This window comes from Echeneis naucrates, chromosome 3, assembly GCF_900963305.1.
Source record: "Echeneis naucrates chromosome 3, fEcheNa1.1, whole genome shotgun sequence".
In the NCBI taxonomy this organism is placed as follows: Eukaryota; Metazoa; Chordata; class Actinopteri; order Carangiformes; family Echeneidae; genus Echeneis; species Echeneis naucrates.
In genome coordinates, this window is record NC_042513.1 from 19,914,876 (window position 1) to 19,941,732 (window position 26,857).

The 26,857-nt window shown below is 40.1% G+C and overlaps 1 protein-coding gene across 2 annotated transcripts in view; it reads left to right on the forward strand.

Annotated features, from left to right (window-relative positions):
* The window catches only part of cemip (cell migration inducing hyaluronidase 1), a 122,214-nt gene that overhangs the window by 34,585 nt on the left and 60,772 nt on the right, over window positions 1–26,857 (forward strand). For both annotated transcript variants that reach the window (XM_029497464.1, XM_029497465.1), the window contains exon 2: window positions 24,650–24,835. In XM_029497464.1, coding sequence (XP_029353324.1) covers window positions 24,781–24,835 — 55 coding nt within the window. In that variant the 5' untranslated portion in view covers window positions 24,650–24,780. The remainder of the gene's footprint in view (window positions 1–24,649; window positions 24,836–26,857) is intronic.

Here is a 26,857-nt window from a genome sequence, read left to right on the forward strand (position 1 = left end):
GTAACAGCCAAATTACAGACCTGGGGCTTCAAAATGGCAGCTCACAAACCAATGACTGATGTCATGGAGGGGTCACACCCACAGGCGTGGTCAGTTTGTTTTTGTTTTTGTTTTTTTGTTTTTCTCCCCCCCCCCCCCCCCCCTTACATTTTTTTAAGGCAGTTTGCACAATTTCTTTCCTTTTGTGTGTTATATTTACTACTTGCTTTCTCTACAAAATGAGCGCAAGTTGTACCTTTACTCTTTAAGTTGAGTGTTTCACAACAACCTCTGCCATGACTTTCTGGGCATTCCTGTTTGTGACACTACATGTGGCTTGTCAGCTGATTGGAGTCATTAGTATGATGCCACAGATGTGAAAGTTACAGCAGGAAGATCAATTATCAAAATCAAATCAATCAGATTTATTTATATAATGCCAAATCATAACACAGTTACATCAAGGCACTTGATGGGGGGGGGGCTCGACTGGTGAGTGAGTGAGTGGCACGCACGGGAGGGGGGTGTAGTGTAGGGTGAGAATGTGTTCAGCATGTATTCTGCTCTGAGTGTCTCCTGACTTTTTTTTTTTTTTTTTTGGTCATTCCCCACTTTGGACAGGGGGGGCATTTTCAAGCCCCACTGGCCTTTTTATGCCCTAACAGAATGGTACACCAGCTTTTTTTTTTTTTTTACTCAAAATGTGTTGACATGACGAATGTAAAGTAACATCAGTAATGGCACCAGAGAAAAAAGTGCATGCCAGTCAAAATGCCAGTTGTCATCACAGTAACAATGGAACATAAGAATACAATTGAATGGTAACATAAAGGTCCAAGGAACATAATAATTCACACATCCCTGCATTAGTGGCTGCAGTGGGCCTTTCTTGCATGGCACAGTTTCTCAAAGCTGGGTTGCAGGTTTGAAACTGCCACTCTCAAATTGTCTACAGTAAGGAGCTGGGATATATATTTAGTTTTCAGTGCCATGACAGCTGAGAAGCCAAATTAATGCCCACTGTCCCACATTGCCTTTGACACATTGACACAGATGTACAAAAATGTGATATTTTTTTTTTGTCCCCCCCCTCTTTCTTTTTTTTACATGCAGTTGTTTTAGAGAAGGGCAGCACAGCGACATAGTGGTCACAAGAAGGTTGTGGATGCAACCACCTTTGCCCTGTGCTTGCATTTCCACCCATCATCTAAAGACATCATGTTTAGGTTAATTAATACATCCTGGACAGGACTGGCGACCTGTCCAGGATGTACCCCGACCTCGCCCAATGCCAGCTGGGATTGGCTCCAGCACCCCCGGCGACAGAGAAACAGATAAGCAGTAGAAGATGAATGAATGAATGAATAAATAAATTTGATTTTAATTTTATCTCATAGAAGAAGCAGACATGGCAAGGGTAATTCCAATCTGTGTTTCACCATGTAATGAAATATCTGATCATTTGCACTCTGAGATTATTCGTTAAGCTTTTAACTATCATGATCTTTAACAAAGGCAATAATAATATGTTAAAGGGCTTTTATGATTTGAGATTTCTTGGTATCACTTATATTAAGTAGGGTTCATTTCTAAAGCACAAAGACAGCTAAAGATAAAGAAGTGTACTGTACAAAGATTTTAAAAATAAATGAAACAAGTCAAAACAGACATGATATGCAACCAGGGAAAAGTAATTATCACATTAAAACAGATAAAAGATATGAATGAGACAAAAATAAAAGGCCTGTGAATAAGAATGTCTTGAGCTAAAGATTTAAAATCAGCTCTAACATTTTAATTTTAGTCTCCCACTAATCAGTCTTAGATGATTATATTTGGTCTTTCTAGTAGGAATTTAGTTGATGCTTTGCTACATTTCTGTCTCTCTCTTTCTCTGAGGACATTGTGGGAGTTTAAAACTCAAGAGTAGATACTCATTTCAGTGTCATATTTTTGTTAATCTTTGGTCTTGTATTTTGATAGATTTACCATCATAGTTGTGTTTTCTGGTTTAAAGTGCTTTGGTTCCAGTGTAAACTGGAGTCACTCAGGCTGGTAGAGAGGAGCAGTGCTGCAGAAGTCAAACTCTACAGGAGGTTGCATTTTAGGGTAGAGTTATAACTGATCTATGTGTAATGTTTTAAAATACATTTAGTTGTTGTTGGGATGTGGTGACTCAGGACACCTTGGTTGGTGCCATTTGTTGAAGGTCTCTCTGTTTTAAAATGCAGCAGAGAATCCACAATGTCAACATTAAATTTCTCAGGGCTGTAAAAATCTCTAAGCTGAAACTCAGTCGTTCCATCCAGTAGGCTGAAGATCAACACTGACTTCAATGTGATGACAGGAAACAATATTAGATTTGGAGGGTAACACAAAGGAACTAACTGCTATGACAAATTATGAAACTGCAGCACAAACTGGGTGTGGAAGTTCAGCTTCAGGAGAAAATGTCAATAAAAATGTTCAGGTCCGGCAGATATTCCAAGTTATTTCTCCTCTGTTTTTTAGCGTGATGTTTTTTTTTTTTTTTTTTTTTTTTAAATACAGGCAGCTGAACTTGAGTGGAGCCAGGAAAATTTGAAAAAATGTGTTTTTCATATAAGACCTACAAAGCCGCAAAATAGTAACAGTTGTGGGCTGTTACTATTTGTTTAGTTTAGAGAAGCTGAAGAAATCATTAAGGCCACCTTTTAACAGATGGTGTATGAAAATATAAAGAGAAGTGTTCATAAATGTTGATCCTCCAAAGTCTTGCTGTCCTATCAGTCCTTCCAAATGTGTTAAAGTGAGTGATTGAGAAACAGTGAAATGTATGCATTTATTTATTTATTGGTGGAGTTAAACTGGACTGAGGACGGCAGATTACACAGAAACTAGTCTCACACTGCTGTACAACAGTTCACTTGCATAAACTTTATGATTAATTATATATGGCCAGGCTTCTTTTATGATTTTAATCCATCATATTAAATGTCCATATTTGACATTTTTGATGCATTGATATCCATAAGAAGATACATTTTTGGGTTTATGTAATCAATATTTCATCTGAGTCCTCTGGTCTTTATATTTATGACTTACGTTCTATGGAAACACTTGTGGAATGAAGGTGACTTTGAGTTTACACAGCAGGAAGCTGGGAATGGAGTGGATGGATGTACTTTAAAGGCACATTTTCTGTTTAACAGCAGTAGTGTAGAATCCGCAGTCTCCTCTGGTGAGCTCTTTGCTATACAAGTCTTACTGCTTGGTGCCTGGAGGGATCTGTTGACATTAGTAAGTAAAAGCTGCACTGGAGGGCACTCAGCACAGAACTCCACAACAGCAGAAGAAGTTATCTTATAGCCAAAGAGTAGTGGCATGCAGTTTAGGAGACCTGTGGCACTGCTCTACACTCAGGATGCATAAAGCCCCAGTGAACTGATGCATCAAGGGATTCATTGTGCCCAGAGTTAATTTATGGGTGGAAGATAGATTTCTGATAAGAAATTTTATTCATTTTATTTTTTTTTTTTTACAGATCTGTTACATGTTTGGCCTCAAAGCTGATAACACATCTACTGATCAGGAAACAATCTTTTGATTGTGTTGTGCATGAATATTTATGGTTCACCTTGAGAGCATTTGAATTCTGTCCTGGTTTTATTGACCAAGTGAGGGTTTTGTGCCCCGAGGTTTCATTTCCTCTGTAGACCCAAAGCAGGATCAGACTAAACTATAGTCTCTCTCTCTCTCTCTCTCTCTCTCTCTCTCTCTCGCTCTCTCGCTCTCTGGCATCACACATTTTCTGACAACTGAGCCTTACTTATTCATACCAAGATGTGACTTACAAGGTCTGCCTAGACAAAATTAGCTCATATTTGAACGTGTATGCGATCTCAACATGCTGCTATTAAAAAGTGTGGAAATGCTCTTGAATAGGCAAAAGTTCATTCAGGTGGCAATTCAAGTTCGTTTTTGTTATCTTTGAGGGGCTATTAGCGGTGCAGCCAGCAGTGACATTAACGGCAACAAGCAACAGTAGATACATGCCAAATTACAGTTAACGTACAAATCACATGGAGGAAGATTTGGACAAATGCATTCTAAAAAGGCCAAGTGATCATGGCAAATTCGGTATTGTTCATAGGATGATACAGACCACACAAGGTCAAGGACTAGATACATAAAACTCTGTGCAAATGCATGAATAAAACTATGTGAACACACAAAAGCAGAAATGCATATAGAAATACTTTTGTTCAGAAATTGTGTGTGATGACTGTGTTTTATGAATCGCACTCACGGAGAAATTGGGGCCCATGTGGAAATGCACTTTCTGGATTGAAGACTGCTTCAAATTTCTGTGCAAGCGTTCTATAAAATTCTATTTTATCTAACTGCCAATCCCAGAATTAACCATAAACAGATGAAGACATTCCCGTAATCATCAGTTTGACAAATTCTCTGTCTGCACAATAAGTTCCTGTTTCACTCTGAACTTTATTTGCCAGGACTAGAGAACTCTTCATCACGCTACAGACAGGAACTGAACTGAAACTGAGTAATAACATGAAGGAAACACGTTAATTTTTTTTTTTTTTTTTTTTTTTTTTTTTTAAACCTTAATTTGTAGATGCACTCAAAAAATTACCTGTACTAGAGCCAGATCAGGAGCATCAGGCTTAGAAGCTGAGTGATTAGCTGCTGTGGAGAAAAACATTTTAGCCCCTAAAAACATGCCCACAGGGGGAAAAAAAAAAAGATGATCTAGTGTATATTTTCCATCAATTCAAATCTTCCCATTCTACCTTGCTATCAAACAGTGCATTCTTTTGGACCACCTTTTTTCCAGCCATCGAACCACTAAATTACCACACACAAGTGCCGTAAAATTGGGTCTGTCTGACTCAAACAGGTAAATCTGTGTAAACTGATATTAGCCTTCGTTCAACCAGGCTGTTCCAGGTGACTCCATCCACAGCAACACATCACCCAGTTTCTGTTATTTTCTGCAGCGTTAGTTGATGTGCACATCTTTGGATCCAGAAAGTACTGCTCTACTGACAGTGATGGCATATGTTTTTATTTTATAGTTGTACAATTCAATTCAGGATTTAAATGGATGGAGAAGTGCATGGATTGATGGATGATTGATGGATGGGCAGATGGATGCATGGATGGATGAAAAGATGGAAAGACAGATGATGGATGAAAACAGATAAATGTGCTGAAATAATCGATGATGGATAGATGAATGGAGAACAAATAGTTCAGTACTAAAGCTGTTCACTGAGGGAGAACTGCGATTAAATCTAACAGGCTGCTGTCTTAAAACAGTCTGAAGATAAGCTGGTTACTGCACTGCATTCCACTTTGGCCATTTTTCCTGTTGTAGCCTTTAAGTGCACATTTTGAACAGGGTTGATGTATGGGTGAGGAGGGGTTGGGTGGGAAGGCAATTTACCTCAGTGGTTAAGTGCCAAACAGCTGAGAGAAAAGCAAGTTTGAGAGCAATTTAGATGTTTGTAATTTCCATCTGAAATGTCAGTTCGCTGTTTTTAGTGTTTCACTTGGTCTGATGACCCTGCACAGCAGCATACGAGACTCATTAGCTGGTTTAACATCTGACACAAAGAAAAGTTTGTACAATTTCAGAACTGGAGGCAAACATTTAGCACTTTCCCAAAAACTGCACAATGCAAACTAAAATTTAAATATTAATTTAATAAATGTACTGCTCTTTACTGTAATGCTAATTAGTGCATGCTACCAACAAGCTGAACTAACCATGTGGATATGGTAAACATTACTGCTGCTAAAAGCGAACCAACGTTAGTTCTTCAGATGGTTATGATGACCTCATCATTAGGTTCGGTTGCTAGGTGACAGCTAGTGGTAGCAGTAATGATGATAGCTGAAAAGGGAAAAGTGCAGTGAAGTAGTCTATAGAAAAACTAAATTCTGTGAAGCTGTGATGGTTGAATGGGTCAACAGGAGAATGGTGTTCAATTTCCATGTGAAAGCACTTTGTCACCTATTAGCCATCGAAATTGTCATTGTAATGATGACAAGAGAAATTTGGTAACGTGAGGTGAAAATCGATCTTGGGGTATTTATTTCAAAACTGGGTCTTCAACTTGACCAAACAGGTCTTGTGTATAAACCTAACCAAACCCTGACTGTCATTACTGTAACCAAGGCGACAGAAGCATGAACCTTAGTGTTGGTACTAATCTAGGTGTTTGTTATTGATCATGGCAGCCAGTGCCCTATTTCAGGAGGATCGGTTGTAAGATCATAAAACCTGAATTGTTGTTCAGGCTGGAGGTGCTGTTGTAGTTGGTTGTTGTTGCAGTTTGGTTTAGTTTAGTAATATAGCTTTACACTGCATCAACGTAGTAGCAACGCTTGTCTTTACATTTCACTAAATCAGACATGTCAATGCTCTATGCCTGATAGTCTTAGTGAAAGGGAAAGCAGCTGAATATGTGTGCGATGGTGCCAAACTAATGAGCAGTTTGTTTATTTTTCAACTCCAGGGTGAAAAATTACCAAATGTTTCCAACTGTACATTTTGACAGCAAGTGAGTCAGTCCAAAGTCAACATTGCACTGGATAAGATAAGAAATAGAACTGATAGCAGACTTACAGGGCAGAGAAGTACAATGAAGTATTGGGAAACTTGAACTCGATAGAAACATGAACTTGAACTCTTCTCTGAAACCTGAGGGAGAAACAAAAGAGAAAGAGAAGGGGGAGAGACGGAGAGGCTGGGAGGAGATGGAGGTGCCTTTGATGGGTTCATAACTCTCAGATGTTCCCCTAATGACAGACAATGAAGCTTGCAGAAAAGGAGAGGCACGTACAAAAGACAAGAAAGATTTATCATCTCCCTCTTCAAGTATTAGTCCTTCTATTATTTTTTTTTTTTTTTTTTTTTTTTGCATTTCCATCATCCTGTAAACCTTCATGAAATGATTAAGTCAGTGAAGTGAAAGAGAAAGAGCCTGCAGCCAGTGGCCATGTGCAGAGTTGATAGGCTTGACATGATTGTTTAAATGCCACTTCCTCCTGCATGCAATAACCACGAGAACAGCCATTGACTCAAAAAGTCAAAAGCTGTCAGTTCTGCTAAGAGCAAACACGAATGGAAAAAAAAAAAACTTTGAAGAAAACGCCCTTATGATGACTCTGTTTTACTGAAAACCAAATTTATCTCAAGGCAGTCAATAAAATACCAGACATCTAAAAAATTAAACCCATGGTGAAGATAAGTGAATTTTATATAAGTTGATAGAATTAAATAAAGAAAACTAGTGTGAAGGTGAAGGTGAGTGGTCAAAAACTTACGGCTCAGTGAAACTTAGTGAAAGTGTACATTGTACACAGTTACTCAGTTAGACAAGTGCAACAGCACTTTGCCTTCTACGCTGATTCTTTTTTTTTTTTTTTTTTTTTTTTTTTTATGTATTTATTTATTTAGTTGCTGATAGGAGTGGCGCTCCCCAAAAAAAGAACAGGTTTCATATCTTTACACAGTGTTTACACATTGGTATGATGAATGCTTCACAGTGGGTGCATGTTGTCATTTCCTTAAAACATGCATTCATTCATTCATTGTACACCGCTTAACCACTTCTGCAGCTGGAGCCAATCCCAGCTCACACTGGTCGAGGGCAGGATACACGCTGGACAGGGTACCAGTCCATCGCAGGGCCAACTCACAGACAAATTTATTTTTATAGTTCAGCTCTAGACCAAACTCTTGGAGTTGTTAGTAAAAAAACATTTCTGTCATGATTTGTTGGGTTTCTCTGAGCGTCCACATGCACAGGTTGTTTTAACCCCAGCATGTATACTCTGGAGGGTTAAAAACATGCCTTCTCACTCCCTCCTCACATTTCTTCTCCACTACTGCCAGGGTGTTTTCAGCCTCTGTAAAAGGACTCTAGACCCCTTAGTGTCTTCAGTATGACGAAGTACGAAACCAAACAACCCCAGGTTGACCATGAGAGATTTCCCCTCAGTGCTGGAGGGAGATAATTAGTGTGATGGGACTGGAAACATTACAAACCTATTCTTCTCTTTTGTTCTATTTTTTTTTCTGGGTGGAACTGATCCCCTGGCTGCAGATCCATGTGCTACAAGGTTGTAGCAACCATTACAAATCGAGGTACACGTGAATAGTTACATAAGACATTTAAGTGGCTGTTTTGAATGATAGAAAGGAGGCCATGTATAACAACCATAATGTTTAGATTTAGATGTTGCTATTAGTCTCTGTAGTAAGCTATAGTAAACTCATCTGGACTGGATGCTCAGATGAGACTAATCTTTTCATTTCAGTCTGAGTGAGCCAGAAAATTTGCTCCTGCCACTTTTCGCTCTGAGGGAACTGTAAAAATTACCTTTCAAAAATCTTAACTTGTTAGGGTTCCAATTTAGGTACTCATACAAACTACATGTATATATTTTTGTATTTTTAGTTTTATGTTTTTTAAAAACGTGACACATTTTAAAAAACTTTAACCACTCAGTTATATGTTGAATAAGTCACAACACAAACATCATTCAATGTTCTAAACACCCTTCATGCTAAGAGGGAACAACCGTGCTCACTGCATTGCACTCAGTTTACCTTAATCCTCATGGCCCAGCCAGGAGTTCTTGTGGAGCTGGGCATTTTGGGAGATTAACATTGCAGAAGCCCACACTTCCTTCTTGTGTCTCCAACCCCTAAATATCTGCCAGCAAAAGCAACTCAGGTCATAAGATAACGGGGTCTGCTCAAAGTTTGTAGGATCATAATCTAAGAAGCTATTCAGCTGGGGTTCAGGCTAAGGTAGCGTGAAAGGATAGCCTTCTGGAGAGTAGCAGGCTGGCTGGTTGAAGGCATGCTCGATATTAGCTTTCATTTTTTATAGAAAATCCTGAAGCCGGTCAGATAAGGAATTCCTCAACAGGGTAGGTTCCGATTGAAGGTGAGGCAGAGTTTAGAGATGCTGTTCCAGTATGCCAAAAGAGATTGTTTGTGATTGGTCTCATTGGTTTCAAGTTAATGTTAACTCACCATAATCGCTTGTGACGTGACATTTTGAAGCCTGAAGTTTGTAATTTTGTAGAAGTGCTGTACTCTAGCTGTGCCTGCATGCATGGCCTGCCTTATGGTCTGTTTTCCTCTAGATGGGACCGTTAAAATTAACTTCATGCTGTATTGAAGAAGACTTGAAAATAAAGACTGAACTTTGCTGTTGGCTTTGACTTCATTAAAAGCCATAAAAGCTCCTGTCTGTCAGAATCTAAATTCTTTGTCATGGTTGCGCATCCACAATATTTACTGCAGGTTTTTGGTCTTTATAAAATGCACTGCAGAAAGCATTTGCAAAACTAATTATTTTTCAAAGGGAGTGCTCCATTGTGTAATAACGTGCAACCATAAATCGTGGTATTATTACATGGAGGGTGTCACTGATAAGCAGCCATAGTCAAAGTTCTTTTATGAGTTAAGGCTAAGCATCTGGTTCAGAGCTGTGATGTGCTAACACATGGCCGTGTTTGTCATTCTCATGTGTGCACTTTCACACACTCATGTGTGTGTTTTCTATCCTTCTTCTAAATCAATAATGACTGTGACCATAAAATTTTGCCATCATACAGCTCAAACGCACGCACAGACAGAGAGAGAGAGGGGAATGCTAAATGAAAGATAACTGTCACACCTTGGTGAGTACAGATTGAACTGATTTATCATCACAAAGATAATGTGGTGCTGAGGATAAATTTATGTTTCTACAGATCCTATTCACCCCATGGTGTCATTCCTGTCTTGATTGCTCCGATTTACTGTCCTTTTGACAGATAAGCAGATTCGCCTGCCTCCTAAAATCTGTACTGTTTTCATATGAGTGTTTTTCACCCACACAGACAGTAACACACTGCTGACACTGATACCTTCATGGGTTAATCTATAAAATTTAACTATTTGCCTTTGAGCAGCAGAGCTACATGGAAATCCTGTCCAAGTAGGCTCCATTAGACACAGTCAAGCCCCATGTCCAAAAACATCTTTATGATTACATCCAGTCTCAGGTTTTACTGCAGGTCACTTTCTCTTTGCTTGTGAATATGTATTACAGCTAATAACTTGGTAATTGAGGAAACACTGCATAAAATAACAGGTTTATCAGTTTTAGGAATCAGAGTAAAGCCCAAAAAGTAGAATCTGCTGTAAGTCTGTGGGAAGTTGGAAGTAGAGCGGATCCCAAATCACTAAAATCCAATCGAAAAGGATTTGTAAAAGAGCTGTGGTCGCCTGCAGTCCTTCTACTTGGCAAACATCTGTAAACTGCTCCACCCACCAAACAATAATTGTGCTCTCTTCTCACATTGGTGGACAGTTGATAGGGTTCCTTGAACGTATCCATCAGCTTCAGCATGACAAAGCATCCTCAGTGTGATCTGTGCCAATGGAAAAATGGATCTTCATGGGATAGATGGATCTCCATATTCCAGCTGGATCTGACTTGGTGTAGGACAGTGGATACACAAGTTCACTAGACTTTTCATTAAGCATCATGGTAAAGTAGACATTTTTGGTTTAGCGTCAACAATTTGTAAGTGCTACCAGTTGAAGTAACACCTGGTGATCACCAGACTTCAGAAGTCCAGGTGCGTCCCGTGTGTCCAATGCAAGAAGTTTGAATTTCAGTAGCATATATATCATTTGGGTGCACACTAAGCTTGTGCTGTGATTTATGTGGTAGCCAATGGTATACCATTTCCCTACAGTGGAGGTTTAATTTGGGACTGGTGCAGTATGGGAGTGGAGCACAGGCACAGCTCTCCCATATTCTCCTCCCTGCACATATAACAAACACAGTTGTGAGTCAGGCCTTATTTGTCTTGTATGCATTGTCATATCATAGCCACACATCTCAGAGTAATTTGTGAGTGAGAAAATCCTCTGTGTTTGAGCAAACTGTCAGTCTCTGCCTATGAAGGATGCAGTATCTTAGACCGCACAGAACCAGACGGTTCTGCACCATTACCTTGCATCATTGACTCACGGCTGTGAGTAATTCCCCTTTAGAGAGGTCTGCAAAATGCAGGATTTTATATTAATAACTCACTCATTATAGCAAGGCATATATTAATAAGAAAGCTATTTACAGGCACTAGAAATTAAACCTATTCCCTGTGGGGAACTCTGGACAAAGCCTTGATAGTGAAGAAGATGGAGAACTAATTTAAATTCCCATCAGCTAGGGTGATTTTTGTTTTACAGCAAGCCTACAGTTATAACCCAGAAAGTTTATTAATGATGGTCTGTTGGACAGATTTTTGTTAGACAGGTAACGACTAAATTAATAAACTTTCAAATAGAATATTACAAACAAGGAAAAAAAAAAACTCAGTCAGTGCCTGACTTGAAAATTCAACAATATTTGGATATAATTTTTGAGTTAGTCTCATACCAGTCTTCATCAGCATTGAATAAGTGGACAGAAAGAGGGAAAAAAAAGAATGAATATCTTTTGATGATGTAAGATTTGGTTAAAAACCAAAAACTAAGATATTTGTATTAAACTTAAAACTTTATGGGAACTTGAGGGCAGCAGAACATGTTCCCAAAGCACAAACTGGAAATTTGTGGCCCAGCGGCCCCCCTAACAGTTTAATGTTCCTGTTCAGAAAAATAGCTACTTTAGTCCTAAAACACTGGCTTCTCAACCATCACAGCACCTGACATGCGGTGGCGTTAGGACATGCTGGTATGTATTTTTTGTGCTTCATGATAATTGAAACTTTGATGGGCTACGTGATCAGCTTACCAGTTAAATAACAGGTTTAGAATCAGGATGGTTACAGATCACTGTTTCCCATCAGCAGACATTTTAATAGTGACATTTTGTTTTCTGGAACTCATGCTCGAAACAGATTTATCACATGGTTGCAGCTCCTGCCACGAAGCTTTTAGAAGAAGTTAACTCTGTTAACTCAGCTTTTCTTAGCAAGAGACCGAAAATGAACAACATCTAATTTAAGCCATTACACACTTAAATAAATCATCTCCTCTGTGGACTTAATGAGATTAAATTACTACGCTTCCAAGGATTACTCCATACATGGACATGTTTGATAAAGTCTTAGAAGTTACTGAATGAAAGAGACAGCACAGTAATGTGCACATTAGGAGAGTAATAACAGAACAAGAGAAAGGTAGTTATGTACTGAACAATTTTAGCACTGATGTAATCATGATCTAAGGGGTTCATAAGGTTAATGTGAGAACTATTGTGTTTTTATTGCAATTAAAAAATCATTAGGCAAAGCCTTCATTGGCAATCAAGTTAAGTAAAATAATAAAAATACAAGGTAGAAGAACATCAATTAAAATAAACATATTAATATAATTCACAAACTGTTTAACAAAATCAATTATAGAGGATACAAACGGAAATTAAGAGGTTTGAGATTAAGGATTTAAAAATGCAAAATAGGACATTCATTTTTAAAAAATTTTTTGTGGTCAGTTCCAGGTGGGTGGTGCAAAAAAAGCAGTTTTTCCAAGCTCAGTATGAAATTGAAGGACATGGTGATTAAACCAAGCATTAGTCCTGGCCCCATGTGATCCAGTTCACTTAATTAGCATGGAAGTAATATATGAAGGCAGCTCTCTAATAAGAACTTATGAATGATCGAACTTGTATGCAAACACCCCTGTCAGAGAGAAATAAGGATGTTATGAGCATCAACTGGACTGACTGAGAGCAGAATGACAGACAGCATAAAAGGCTTTCGAGCAGACCTAGGCATTGTAAGGCCCACACGCCTCTCCGGCCTGCGTGATTTTCCTTCAGGCCTGCGAGGTCGAGGACTTGGACTCAAGAGACTAATGAAATAATCTAAATTGTCTTTTGTTTTGAAATACTTGTGTGGTGTTAGTGTGCTTTCTCCTGCCACAACTATTTCAGAGTCACAACCAAACATCCTCCCAGTGAATAAGATGCCTCCCCCGAGGTAGGTCCGAGGATTCATGAATAATCAGCAAAAATTAAACGTGTTAAATTCCATTCCATTTGTCCTCAGTCAGGCCTTGTCCTCCTCCTTTTCTTAAAAACAAAACAAAACAAAACAAAAACTAAGATGGCAGCATGGGAGGTTGAGTGCTGCAGGTGATTCCCCTCTCTGTCTCTTAATGTTTCCCGTTGGGCTCTCTTCAACTTCAAAATGTTATTAACTTCAGCATGGTTTTCAAAGAGCGAGTCATCTGCCTGAACTAAGTGGAAAAGTGGATCTTTGACAGTAAATGCACCCCTAAAACTGGTGTGCTGGTGTAAGGAGGTTACTCCTCCTGAATATTATATATGAGCTGTTTGAGCTGTTCAGTGCTACACGTATCCCTTCTAACGTGTCCTTCATCATCCATATAATACATGGCTGGAGCACCTAACCCGAACCCTATTAACCTATCTGACAAAATCACCAAACGCATGATTTACAGTCAAGCAGGTGATTTTTTTTTTTTTTTTTATTGTGAGATTATTATTCAGAGGAGGTTAGAAGATGGCACTTCTTTGTGGGTAACTCCGTCTGTTTGATATGGAGAACTGGTCACATTGAAAACTCATTACAAAGCCTTATTTTCAGCCACTCTTGTCTGTCTTCTGAAAATTGCTACTATAGCTCTTTAAACAAACTTAGGACTTTGTGGATCCATTTCAAATTAAAGGCCCCAAAGAGCCTCAGTGTATCAGGTTTAGGGTCAGTTTCCGGTTAATATTCTTTTATTTGGATGTTATTCTGAGGAGCTTGTTTCCTCAGCCTAGAAGCTCCCAATGGCTTCTCTCTGTTTAAGGCAGTGCAGTTAGTCTATCAGTCTATCAGAAAAGAAAAACTTAAGAAAACCAGATCAGCTTTGTAAACTGCCTTTAACATAGTGTTTTCATTTTTCTGGCAGTGGAATTTGTCCCAGTAAACATACTTACTGTGCGATTATAAAACAATACCGGCATGACTGAAGTCTGAAAGGATGCCTTTATGTTGCTTGAAAGTTTTTCAGAGTCACCAGCAGCCAAAGATGTCCATTAAAACCAACAACAGTCTCCTTATGATTGGATTGGGGATCCATTAGCTAAAGTGAGACAAGGAAATAAGATTGATGCCTTCTATTTAAATAGATACATAAATACTTTAATCACCCCCTTGGGGAAATTCAAAAGCACTCAAGGGTGATGTGTTTCAATATGGATTGGGAATTAAATACAAATAATCGTTAACTTTGGCAGCTGTGCATCTTTTTTTTTTTTTTTTTTAAGATGCCTGAAAATAAATGGGCTCAGCACTACACCCAGCAAGATCCCAGGCTTTACGCCTCTCTTTTAGCAAGGGAGAGACTTCAGCTGAGGAAAAGTGTATTGAGTTGCAGTAGCATCAGCATTTACAAATGTGTTTGGCTTTATAGATTGTTCCTGTCCTGACAAGAAGCACGGATTTTTCCTGGCAGCTTTGATAGTCGCTCAGCTGTGGCTGCATAGGAAAGCTTCAGGTTATGTTACACATTGTGGATACATGATGTGCATCGCAGGTAAAAAAAAAAAAAAAAAATCAGCACGCCTGTCAAGCAGAAGAGATTTAGCCAGATTAATAGAGGATGGGGAAATATTCCATTTTCTGCTCATGACAAGCCAGTGAAGCAACTATTTCCCTTCACACATGGGACTTGCTAATGTATTTTGTTTTGGCATTCCTGTCTGTGTAAATAAGTGTGTGTGTGTCCTCCCCTCATCTGACTTTCAAATGTTGGACCATTTGGCAAGAAATGTTGACAATAGGTGATCTGATTAAACTCTATCCACAATGTTTCCAAGACAGTTATTAGAGCAGCCCCCTGCTGTGTCAGGGGTCATCTATCAGGAAATTGAGATTTTTTAGCTATTAAGTTGTGGGCTCCTCTTCATTCCTCCTGTTGCAGTACGGTCCGTGGGAGGGATGAAATGGTTTCTTAAAGGTTTTGTTGCTTTAGGCCTGCAGCACCTCCACAAGCTCCAGCATGTATTACCTCTTCTTTCCATCCTCCCATCTGCCCACCTTCACAAACACAGCCTTCGCCAGAATAAAGTGCAGTGTAGTACCTTTCCAAGTCAGTGATTCAGGTCTTGAGGAGATACAGATAAGGTTTGCATGAAGCAGGTGTGAATGTTGCATCTCCTAGTTAATTCTGAGTTCAGGCCAGGTCTGCATTCAGTTTCTGAAGCTTTCTGACCAACTGGGTGGAAGCATACTGAGGCACTACATTTTACCAGCTGCCCCCCCCCAAGAAAAAAATGTTCTGACACTGATTATGCAGATTGCAGATGTCAGGGCAAGTGGAGCCAGATAACGAAAAGAGATCATGGGCATGTTATGCATCTTCGTGATACAGGCCCCTGGTCCTACAGAAAGTAGTACATTTTTGTTTTTTTTGCTTGTTTTCTTTTGCTTTTTTTCCCAGAATATGTATGTATTTATACAATAGATTTCCTGAAGTTGTGATCTTCCTCACCCAAGGACTCAGCTCTAAGTAAAATATATCTGTAAGGCAGTAGCAAAGAGCTAGATCCACAATGTTGACAGAATTGCAAAAAGATTGGTTTATTTCACAACAGAGTATCACAGATCCAGAACGGGGAGCCTGAATGTAGAAATCTGGGGGACTGAGTGAGAGGGATACGATCCTAAACCCGAGTTGAGTGAACTGCAGCGGACAAAAACTACTAATCCATGATAGGGGCCAAGACGTGATGCTACCCGTAGGAGAAGAGGGATGATCTGGGGAAGATTGGATGATCACACTGGGTTTAAATACTCGGATTGTTTTTGCTCTTCCTGCATTCTTATTCACCCTGCTCAGCATACCGACAGCAACAAAGACACTAAAAGTACTGTCAGGCAATCAGGAGTATACAAAAATACAGAAAACCCTTTTCACAGAACACCAACACCTAGCCCCTCAACACAGCCAACCATCGCTAATGTCAAATAAATTTCATCATCTCTTGCATGTGTTTCAGTTTCGTCACACTTACATTTTCAGCTGCTGTGATCTGTGGGCCGTGCAGGACTTGCACAGCATAACTGGAGGGCTCGCCGCGAATCACACTCCATACCGCTGTTGATGCTATACTGCCAAATTTAATGAGGTCACTTCTTCCTCTTTTACTGTAGCTCCTGTGAGATTTCATCATTTCATCGTAGCGACGGAGGGATTAGAGAGTCAGAAAACTGAAAGCGGAGAATATTGGCCTGTCATTTTGTGTCAAGGCACCTTGCTGCTCCTGTTCTTCCATTGTAGCCTGCAGGTATCAATACAAAGCTCCCTGTTGTGTTCTAGTTGCCTCCCCGCATTTCAAAAAACCTGCTTCTGCTTGGACAAAACATATGACGGGGGAGGGGGCATATAAAAATATCGTCTTGTGGTCATTGTGTTCATGACTCGTGGAAGTCATCTGACTTCAGTCCAGTTCAATTGCTAGAAGCAGCAGATAGGGTGAAAAATATATTTTTTCATATGAAATGTTGATTCCCATAAGAAGATATTATTCTGGAACATTTCATAAGCACCTGCAGGCACCACAGTAGCATAGTGGTTAGTGCTGTTGCCTCATAGTAAGAAGCTGATGGATTTGATTCCCAGGCCACAGGCTTTCTTTCTGGAGTTTGCATGTTTTCCCTGTGCTTGTGTTGGTTTCGTCTGGGTTATTCTGTTTCCCCCCCCACAATCCAAAGACATTCATGTCCAGATGTATCAGTGACTCTAAATTGCCTATATCTCTGCCGACCTGTCCGGGGTTTACCCGGCCCTACGCCACGTGAGCTGGGATTTCCTCCAGCACCCCCTACAACCGGGAAACGGATAAACATTGAATGCTTAATTTACTGCTGGCTAATAACAGGCAACTTTGTTTTCTTTTAACCATGATCCTGACGTCCAACAATGATGAAGTAGTAACTTCTGTCAATCAGAAACTGAAATTCCTTCTCACTTTTAAAGAGACTTTTTAGAATTTTACTTACTGTAATTACTCCTACAGTCAAAGAGATCATAGTGAATCACGCTTTCTGCACGTTTGAGTCAAGCTATAAGATAACATAGCTTTGCAGGAAATATTATTGGACAATATTTGTTTAAAGCACAAGACCATGTTAAACATCTGGACTCTTGTTTTCATTTTGCCTAAGGCTCAACCTCACGTGCCACATGTCATGTGCGTACGTGCACCACCACATACACATGCATTGTTGAGTGTGTAAATCAGTCACCATGTCAGGCAATGTCTGTATGTGTGCATTCTTGTTTGACAGAATACATTCATCTGTGTCCTGTGGTATGTTTTCATGCTCATGCTAACCTTGTTAAGTGTACTTGGATCAGGTTGAGGGCAGCATGTTCAGTATGTGCCCAAATCTTATTTTCTTGCAACTGAATCCGGACTGCTTTGCAGGAATGGGAAACGCGCAAGCATGTACGTGCGTACGCACAAACGTCTTCTACATTGATGCGGGCACTTGTTGATATGATACATTCCATAACCTCTTACCGTCATCTTAACCATCACAGCTAAATTCCTTAATGCCGATCTTCACTGTCACTGTGAAACTGTGCTTTTAAGCTGTAAATGAAATGTCCTGCTGATGTAAAAATTAGCACAATTATGACACAATACAATACTGATGGACATGTATTGACCATGTCTTCTACACACTGTGCGATGTGTGACCACACACATTAACACTAAAAACATAAAAATAAAATATAGTGCGTTATTGCCATCAAGCGTTTTTTCTGAAACCCTAACTGAGGGTGAAATATGACTGTTGAGGAATAAAGAATGTGCTGTACTAAAAGATTACACAACATGTCTGGAAACATGACATTGCTTTAAGATGAACTTTGCAATCATATTACAAGAAAAAAAAATATGACAGCTTAATACTTTTGCCAAACAAATTATGCACAGGGCCCCACAACAGAAACAGCAGGCTGTAAAATGAAGTATTGATCCCAATGGACAGATACGTTTTTCAACAGGAGTGTAAAATTAAAGAGCAGTAAAATTGTATAAGTTAATAAATCCAAACATTAACATAACATTTTTTTAGAATAAAAGGCATGTCAGATGGCAGTACAATACAAGTGACTTAAAAGGGAATACAAAGTTAAGTCAGACAAATACAAGAGTAACACATTTGTGTGGGAGATAAGATGTAATCAAGAGGCAGCCATATTAAACCTATCAATCACTGATTGCTTTTTTTCATTCACTCATCTTCTGCCCATCTGTTTCCGGGTAGTGCGGTGGGGTGCTGGAGCCATTCCAGCTCACACTGGGCAATCCATCACAGTCCATCACAGGGCCACCGTACAGAGACCAACAACCACTCACACTCAGACCTATCAGCAATTTAGAGTCACCAGTTAACCCAGCCTTTGGACTCTGGGAGAAAACAAGTACCCAGAGGAAAACCACGCAAGGCACGTGAATTAAACGTACTGTAAACATAATGCGTATAATGCTCATTAACTATGAGTCACACACATAGGCATGAATTTATATTAATTTAGCACATCATCACAAAATTTTTTGTGTTGTGTTGCTGTAACCCCATTTCAGAAGTGTTTGATTTTTCCTTTCCTTCAAAAACCACAGAGGTGGTGGCTGTGCTTCTTTTAAAGCTTGAGTAGTATATGCACCACATTCACCTACAACCAGCCTGTCGCCAGGTTGCACAAGCGTTTTGTTGTTACTGTGTGAGTATTAATGGTTGTTTTGGGATTCCAAGGAGGGGTCAGGATCTGTAGGGGACAGTGTGAATCTCATTGTTAGTGCCACAGAGCCGGTGAAGCTCAGTGGCTCCTGGACTGCAGAAACAACACAGTGAGGATGACAGCCCATTGTTTGGTATACTTGATTTCTCCAATTTGGGTGGAGTGCATTGTAAGCTTATCTCCAGCACTGGAATGTCATTCCTGAGGCTGTGATGGATTTGTCTTCCTGTAGACGAGACAGGGATCAAAACATTTATTCAGACAAAAATGTACCTGGGGAAAAAAAGAAAAGTGTGTGCATGTAAATGTGTCAGCAGATTTTGTTCACCTCCATATGCCCAGCATTTGGCAAGACCTCAGGGAGCGCTGCTGCTAATGCAGCTAACAGTGCCCCACCCAACTCTTCCCAGAGGTATAATATTACACATTATTTATAGACATGCAGCTTGTTTCTCCAGGGGCTTAATTGTAAATGTTTGAGATGGGTTTTATGATATCCACAGTAACAAAGTGTCAACTCAGTTCGCTAGCTGCCAAATGTGTTCACATGTGTTGCCGTGTAGTTCAGAAAGAAAAAGCCACCTTCCATTCTTAAGTAGATTTTTCTTTAGGAAGTGTATTTTCAAAGTAAAGCTAGGATGTCATCAAAATTTCACAGTCGCTCTGGGCTCATAAAGTGTCCTTAAAGTAGCAAAGCCAAGACGCACATACACTCCCATTTATCTTCAGTCCTGTGTGCTGCCTCTTCCATACTGAGTGCACTTTGCTCTGAAACACAAGTCATTTTCAACACACACGGCTTCTGAAAGAACAGTACCCAAATCTGAACTCGTATGCACTACTCGCGAGACAAAGTAGCAAATTAATAAATATTTATTTATAATGTTCAATAAATAAATAAATAAATAAAACTGTGGGAAATTAAAGTTTGAGGAAACAAACTGGTGGAAATTGAAAAGCAAAAATAGAAATAGAAGATGCAAGCAAATGCTTGGAAATTACTATTGATTTAGAAACAAAAGTCTTAAGTTTGACACAAAAGATCAGAGATCGACATAACTCAGGAAACTAGACATGGACTTAACTGTGAGATGGTTAGTTCTACGGCACGAGACCCGGCGACAGGAGGTGCAGACTGTATATACACAAGGTAATGGGGAACACAATCAGGGTGGGACAAGTCAATCAGACTGGCACAAGAGGAAGGATAGTAGGAATTTGAAAATAAAAAAAGGAAAAGGCGGGACAACAGAGTTTCAGGACGTGAAAGGATTCTATGGGGACCGACTCACTGTTGGTGTGTTAACAGTGTTGACGGAAAATTGGAACGTTGACAAGTCATTAAAACAGCCGAGCAATATAATCGATAACGCTGTACAAAGGAATGCCAAACAAATTGTTGTTGATACCTCACAACCGCTAACTTAGAATTTCAACTGCTTCCATCAGGTTGGTGTAGGGCCCTAAGGGCCAGTCATTCACAAGTCTGGTATTTCCTATGTCATGCAATAATTGATTACAATTAGCTGCACCGGGAAACACTTGTCACCTGTCAAATTATATTCTAAGAGTGCTCCTTGGTATTTATTAACCCGTGTGTTCGTACCAACTTGCTCATTTACACCACTGTTTGTTCTACATGGTACAGTGTGTATCCTTTCACAAATGGAAATTGAAGCAGTTCATTTAGTTGTGAGATAATGAGAATGTCCCTCTTAAATTCAGCAAGCTGCTGCATCTGTAGCAGTCGGGTAAAACCATTCATCGTGGTTAATCTTTTTGGTATTGCTGGCAGCACCTGTTTTCACTCAGTTCAATTGTGGCTGACTTGGAAGGTTACACAGGTTTACAGTCAAATCACCTCAAACAGAAAAGCTTGTAATGGCACTTCATCTTACAGCTCTGTCAATAAGTTCATATGATTACACTGAAAGTGAGACAACTACATACATGTAACTTCACATAGAAACATATAGAATCCTTTCTGGGGCTTACTTCCTTACAGACTGTTGTGAAGTGTCTGCTTTCAATCTTCTAGAAAGATTGAGAAATAAAGTGTTTCATGGTTTCCCACAGCTCAGAAAAACCATTTCAACTTAGAATAATAATAAAAAAAAAAAAACCAAGACGGAACAAGTTTTAGTTATTCATTATGCATGAACTCCTCGCTTAAGTGGCTCCTGTCTTTGTTCATACTTGTGTGACCTGTGTATGACAGCTAGAGAGCATTTGATGGGATGATGAATCACTTCACATTCTTTTTGAACAAGAGCATTAGCAAACCCAGTGTCATCGGCAAGTGTACATCCTTGTCCCCGAGTCATCAGATCACCTCTTCTTTCACGTGGATGAAATGCTGTCACTGGGAACAGATGCACAGCAATCACTTCATGAAACGTTTGGGAGGAAGAGATTGTTTCGACAGTTTGTGGTGTTGAACGAACTGCAAATGATGGACAACATGCACCCAATGGCTGTTTGAGGTATAAAGTGGGCATGAAGATAATCTGCTTCCGAATATTGCCAAGCACAGACTGGTGCTTCAGATGATGCTAAACAATTCAAAAAGCACTTTGTGTGAAACACACTGAAGCGTCTCAGATGGGACATGCTGTCCTAGATTAGTGGAGGTTATCGCACATGAATCACCATGGTGTAATTTACGCGTTTTCCCCTGTTGGTTCCTGGTAGGCATATAAATCCATTTGTCTTCTGAGTTTGGGGATGCACACAAACACTCAGGAGGATCCTGGCCCTTTGTGGGTATGACGTTGATTCCTACTTAGAACCTCTCAAAAACCCTCTGTGGAAATTCACTGATATATTGCTATGACTGTTGAACAGCTGCAGAGAGAAGCTCTTTGATTCTGTGACGCCAAAAAGTAAATTTTTCTTCATTTCTTACATGACTGAGGTACTCAGCTTTGAATTACAAATTTTGATTCATATCTACATTTGTTCTTCTCTCTTCAGAATTTTTGTTTTACCTGATGAAAAGAATGGTTTACAACAGTGAGCAAAAATGTAATGTTTTTCTCTGAGCTGCTCTGAGGACTGTGACAGAAACATGAAATAAATCAGTTTTCACTGCCAGGTCAGAAGCCCGTTGGCCTTGAGATTGTAACATGTGTGCCTCCTGATTAGACAATGGCTTTCATTATACATGAAAATACAATACATGATTTCTGTCACTTTTTTTTTCTCCAAATTACCAGATGTATGAGTCACTCCAGCTCCTATGGGAATTTGCTAAATCTAGACTGTCAGCTAGGCAACATAATGATGAGCATCTTTGGCTTACTACAAGAAAGTTCTGGATTTAATTCCCTGGGCTGGGGCCTCCGGAGATTGCTTGTTCTCCCTGTGGCTGTATGCGTTCTCTCCGGGCACTCTGGCTCCCTCCCACACACAAAGACAAGCACTTTGGTTTCATTTGTGATTCTAAAAATGCTTGTGAGCTTGATCATTTGCATGTCTCTGTGTGTGACTGACTGGCGACCTGTTCAGGTTTACCCAGTGACACCTGGGATAAACCCTCCTTGAAATAAATGACTAGATTATCCCATGACTGGACAGTTACAACATCGAACCATGAACCTAATGTATCCAGATCAGCAAACCTCACTGTATGATGCATTTGCTTTGCTTCATTCATTAGGAATCTAGTAAAGATTTTCGTGCTGGCAGCCATGTCTTCAAAGGCTGAAACTGATGGACGATAAGAATCTGATGTCTCTTCTTAGTGGTCAGCAGTCATAATGAATTATGTGATCCGAAAGGTCCGACGATTTCACACAAGTTTAGAATAACCACCAACCACCAACCACCCATGTAATGTTATCCATCGGTTTGTGTGCTCCTGTCATGAAGCCTGCAGTTCATATTTTGTCCATCGTCATCTTGCTTTTTTGAAACCAGATGGAAGGTGTAGCTGAGGAGGAGTGTATCTGCCCTGCTCTGTTCTCTGATCTCTTGCATATGTGGTACTAACAAAGCTCTGCAGAAGCCTATCATGACAGAAAACCTTTCTTCTGGACACTCTAATCATTCTCGATTGTTCAGCTGGTGAGAGCTTGCGGACCATGTTCCTTAGGACAGTCTACCAGACCTTGCATTCATATGTGAATGCATGTAGATGTTGACTGTCAAGGAGTAAGGAACGAGAGGCATACAGCTCCACAAACGAACCCTTTTTGGCTGATGAAGCCAACGCCAGCACAAACAGCGTGTTTGTACATGAATGGTGATTAGGCCAGTGTACTACAGCTGGGAAACCCTCACTTACTCTGTCACCCACAGTCAAACAGCAAGCTAATTAAATGATAAATTGAATTATAATTAATAACTATAGAATTCCTTTAAGCTTCTCAATGAGCTCTCTACATGGCAGCATGCGCTAATTCAGTGTAACCAAAGCCAGGGATGCTGCACGTTTTAAAGTGATTCAGCCAATTTCCTGGAGGTCATTTAATAGTCTGCAGTAAACACTGGGAAGTCATTTAAAAAGCAACTAGACTTTAGTGCAGGTATAATGACCTCAAACTAGATCTCCAGCCAGTCTACAAGATGCATGATGTGTACTACGTTGATTCTTCTTCTACTCCTTATCCTTTTCTGGCTCACGAGGGGCTGCTGGAGCCAATCCCCACTCACATTGAACGAGGGTGGGGTACAACCATGACAGGTCGCCAGTTCATCACAGGACCAACACACAGACACAGAGACAAACAACCACTCACACTCACACTCAGACCTACGGACAATTTAGAGCCACCAGTTAACCCAAACATGATGTCTTTGGACGGTGGGAGGAAACCGGAGTAAGAGGGAGAAATTTCAGACAGAACCGGACTCAGGGTTGGCAGAGCCATCTGCCTCAACAGCTTTGGTTCAGTGAGAGAGGGAAAGAGAGGGGAGGCGGAAAGGAGGCAAAATACAATTAAAGAAAGAAAAAGAAAAACATACAGATGTACAGAGGATTAATGACTGTTACCACCAAATGTGCATTTGTAACTACTAGCAGTAAACAACAATGGCAGAACCGATTATGCAAATGATTAATAATGACAGTTAATGATAACTTATGGTAACTACTGCAGCAGCAGCAGGTGGATGAGACCCGAAAGGCAACTCTTTGACTTTTGGTATATGAGATGCCAACAATGTTTTGCGTCAGGGTTGAGTGAATGCTGTAATTCATTGACAGTGTTACATGTAATAATGTAAGACACTGTCGATCTAAGTATTACACTCAGGTTGAGAAATTTTAACAGAATTCCTTCCAAAATGCATTTTTTTGTATGTGTGAATTGTTAACATTTGAAAGTCACCTTCTCCGTACTGCTTATTTTAAGTATAAATAGGTATAAAATACCTTTAGCCGGTTATATGAGTCACTTGATCCTTTCACTTGTGTAATGGTAATGTACAGTTCTTGAAACTGAAGGAGAGATGAGGGTCCACAGCCTGCTGTTATCCGTGGTCACCAATGGTTACCAAACAAGGTCAAAGTCAGAATTATCTGAGTTTGAGTGAAGCAATGTTGTGTAAAATCGGAGCCACTAACACTGCTACAAAATGTATCATCTCTTTAGTGCAGAAAGAAAAACAGCTCAGCATGTCTCAGTGTCTTTGTACGGTTGAAAACCTGTTAGCTGTGTGTCCGCTGCATGCAGTAAAATAATCTGCTCTGACAGTGTCTGCAAAGCTGAAGTTAAAACAGAATTGATGCTGTGTTCATAAAGACTTCTGCACTGTGTGACCCGGCTGTCCAGAAATGTGACAGATCTGTCATTGCTGGTGCACAAGGGAGTCCTTTGGATTTGTCTATTTCTACAAGTCTTGCTGAGTCCTCTGCATTTCAATGTGATGTTGCAGGTGCCTTTGGTGACTTCCTGCTGTGGACTTGGCACTTTCCACACTGAAACCTGGTCTGAAGCCCACTGGGAGGTTTGACACAACTTTTGAAGGCCTCAAGTGTGAAGTTGGACATTGAGCGGTTGACAGAGATGAAAACATGTGTCATGTTTCTAGCAGCTGTGCTGCTCCCCAACATCCAAGCAGGTGAGTGCAGGATGTTTTTTTTATTTTTATTTTTTCCCTTCTTCTTCATCAAACTGAACTCTAAACCATAATGCTGACACTATAATTATTTCATGGCACTTTACAGAATACAGCGAGGACCTTCCAATTATTATAAAGAGAAATCCAGCAGTTAACTCGTCTTTCGTTTAACTGTAGCACTAAATTTAGCCTGAAGCAGTCCCAGGGATGGTTCAGGGCTCATCTCAGGCACATGTCAAATGTAGAGAATTTGTCTGCTCCCTGAACCCAAAACAGGCTCCACAAGAGAGGAGACTGATATCTGAAAAACCTGACTAGTAACAAAAAGTTGACCTGAAAGTCCTACTCAGAAAAGACTCTTGAAGATATGAAGTTGGTCCTTTGAATTCAAGGTGAAAAAGTGATTATATATTCTGGATTAGTTAGTGACATTACATGTCTCTAACTTAGTTTCTTCCCGTAGTCTGTGTTTTCTCCCTAACTGAATCCACACCTGCATGTACGAAGGTTAACAGTGCTGTTCTTAGCTGTGCTTGTGTTATTCTAGGTTGGTCCAGGAAACATTACCCAGTTCTTGGCCTATCAACCGTCTTTCATTGTGCTTTGTCTAAATCCAGTGTCCAGAGTCAAGGGCTGCAGGTCTGAGTGTGTTGAATTCCTTAAGTCTGTTGCGTTGCTGGTGTTGGAGTTAAGTTGCGTCAAGTCTGCTGTCATTCAGCTTGTCCACACTTAGACATCTTAGGCCCTTGCATTGCTACCAGGGGAAGAGTAAAGAGTTGCAAAGGAGCACAGAGCCAACCTCCGAGCCAGGACAGCTAATCCAAGAGAGGCCTCAGCGTTTCCAAGCCAAGAGAGGAGCCCAAGAGGGCACAAGGAAAGCAAGGGCCTTGGGAGAAGACAGATAGTGGAGGAACAAACAGTTTGTTTGTAGACCTGGGTCACATGTCATACAGTGACCGATATCAGCTGGACTTTTTTTGTGGTTGTCTTCTCACATAGGTGTGAAAAGATGAGCATTGGTGGGGGCCGAGTTTGGAGGACCCTCCCTTGTCTGCAGAATTTGGTCATAATCCAAACAAATTCCCTAATTGGTTTGGCCTTTGCACATAAATGTCATGTATAGGTGGAAGGTGTTTTTTGCTTGTTTGTTTGTTTGTTTTTGTGTGTGTGTGTGTGTGGAAAAAAATAATTTTTACATTTACATTTGAAGAAAAAGTTGCATGTCTAAAATTAATCCTACTCTTCTCTATAATCAATAGAAAAGCCTTTATTGGCTATTACAGCAATCAAACACTTCCTAAAATTGCTGTCCAGACTTTTGCATGCCTCCACTGGTATTTTTGTTCATTCATCTTTTGCAATGAGTTCCAAATCTTTTAGGTTGGTCAGTTCATGCTAACGCACTGAGCTTTAGCTCCCGCCACAGATTCTCAATTGGATTGAAGTCAGGACTCTGTTTAATGTTTTTGTCTGCTAAGCATTTCTTGACCACTTTTCTTTTTTTGTGGACATATGTCCTCATAGTTTAAAACCACAAAAAATGTCTAAATTTTTTATGAGCTTGATGCACTTATAGTCTTGCAGCTAAATATTTTATTATATCTGTGTGTGTGTGTGTGTGTGTGTGTGTGTGTGTGTGTGTGTGTGTGTGTGTGTGTGTGTGTGTGTGTGTGTGTGTGTGTGTGTGTGTGTGTGTGACCATCACCAGCCATCCCTGGAAGCTAGTTTGTTGATCTATATTGAGTGAAATGACCTTTGTCTGGCAGGGAGGGCAGTGCTACACCTCAGTGAATATCAGGGGGGGAAAGGTCAGAGAAGATGCAGAAGGAAGGACAGGGGAAGGGAAGCAGCTGGTGCTGGTAGGAAGGATGCTGTCCTTTTCCTGTCACCTCCCTCAGGATTATGAGAGCCCAGAGAGTTACTGTGTAGATCTCTGGAGAGATGGTGAAGGTGTCCCAACAGAGGAGCCAAATCAAAGATGGGTTACATAGTGATGGAAGAACAGCTCAGCCCATTTTTGGC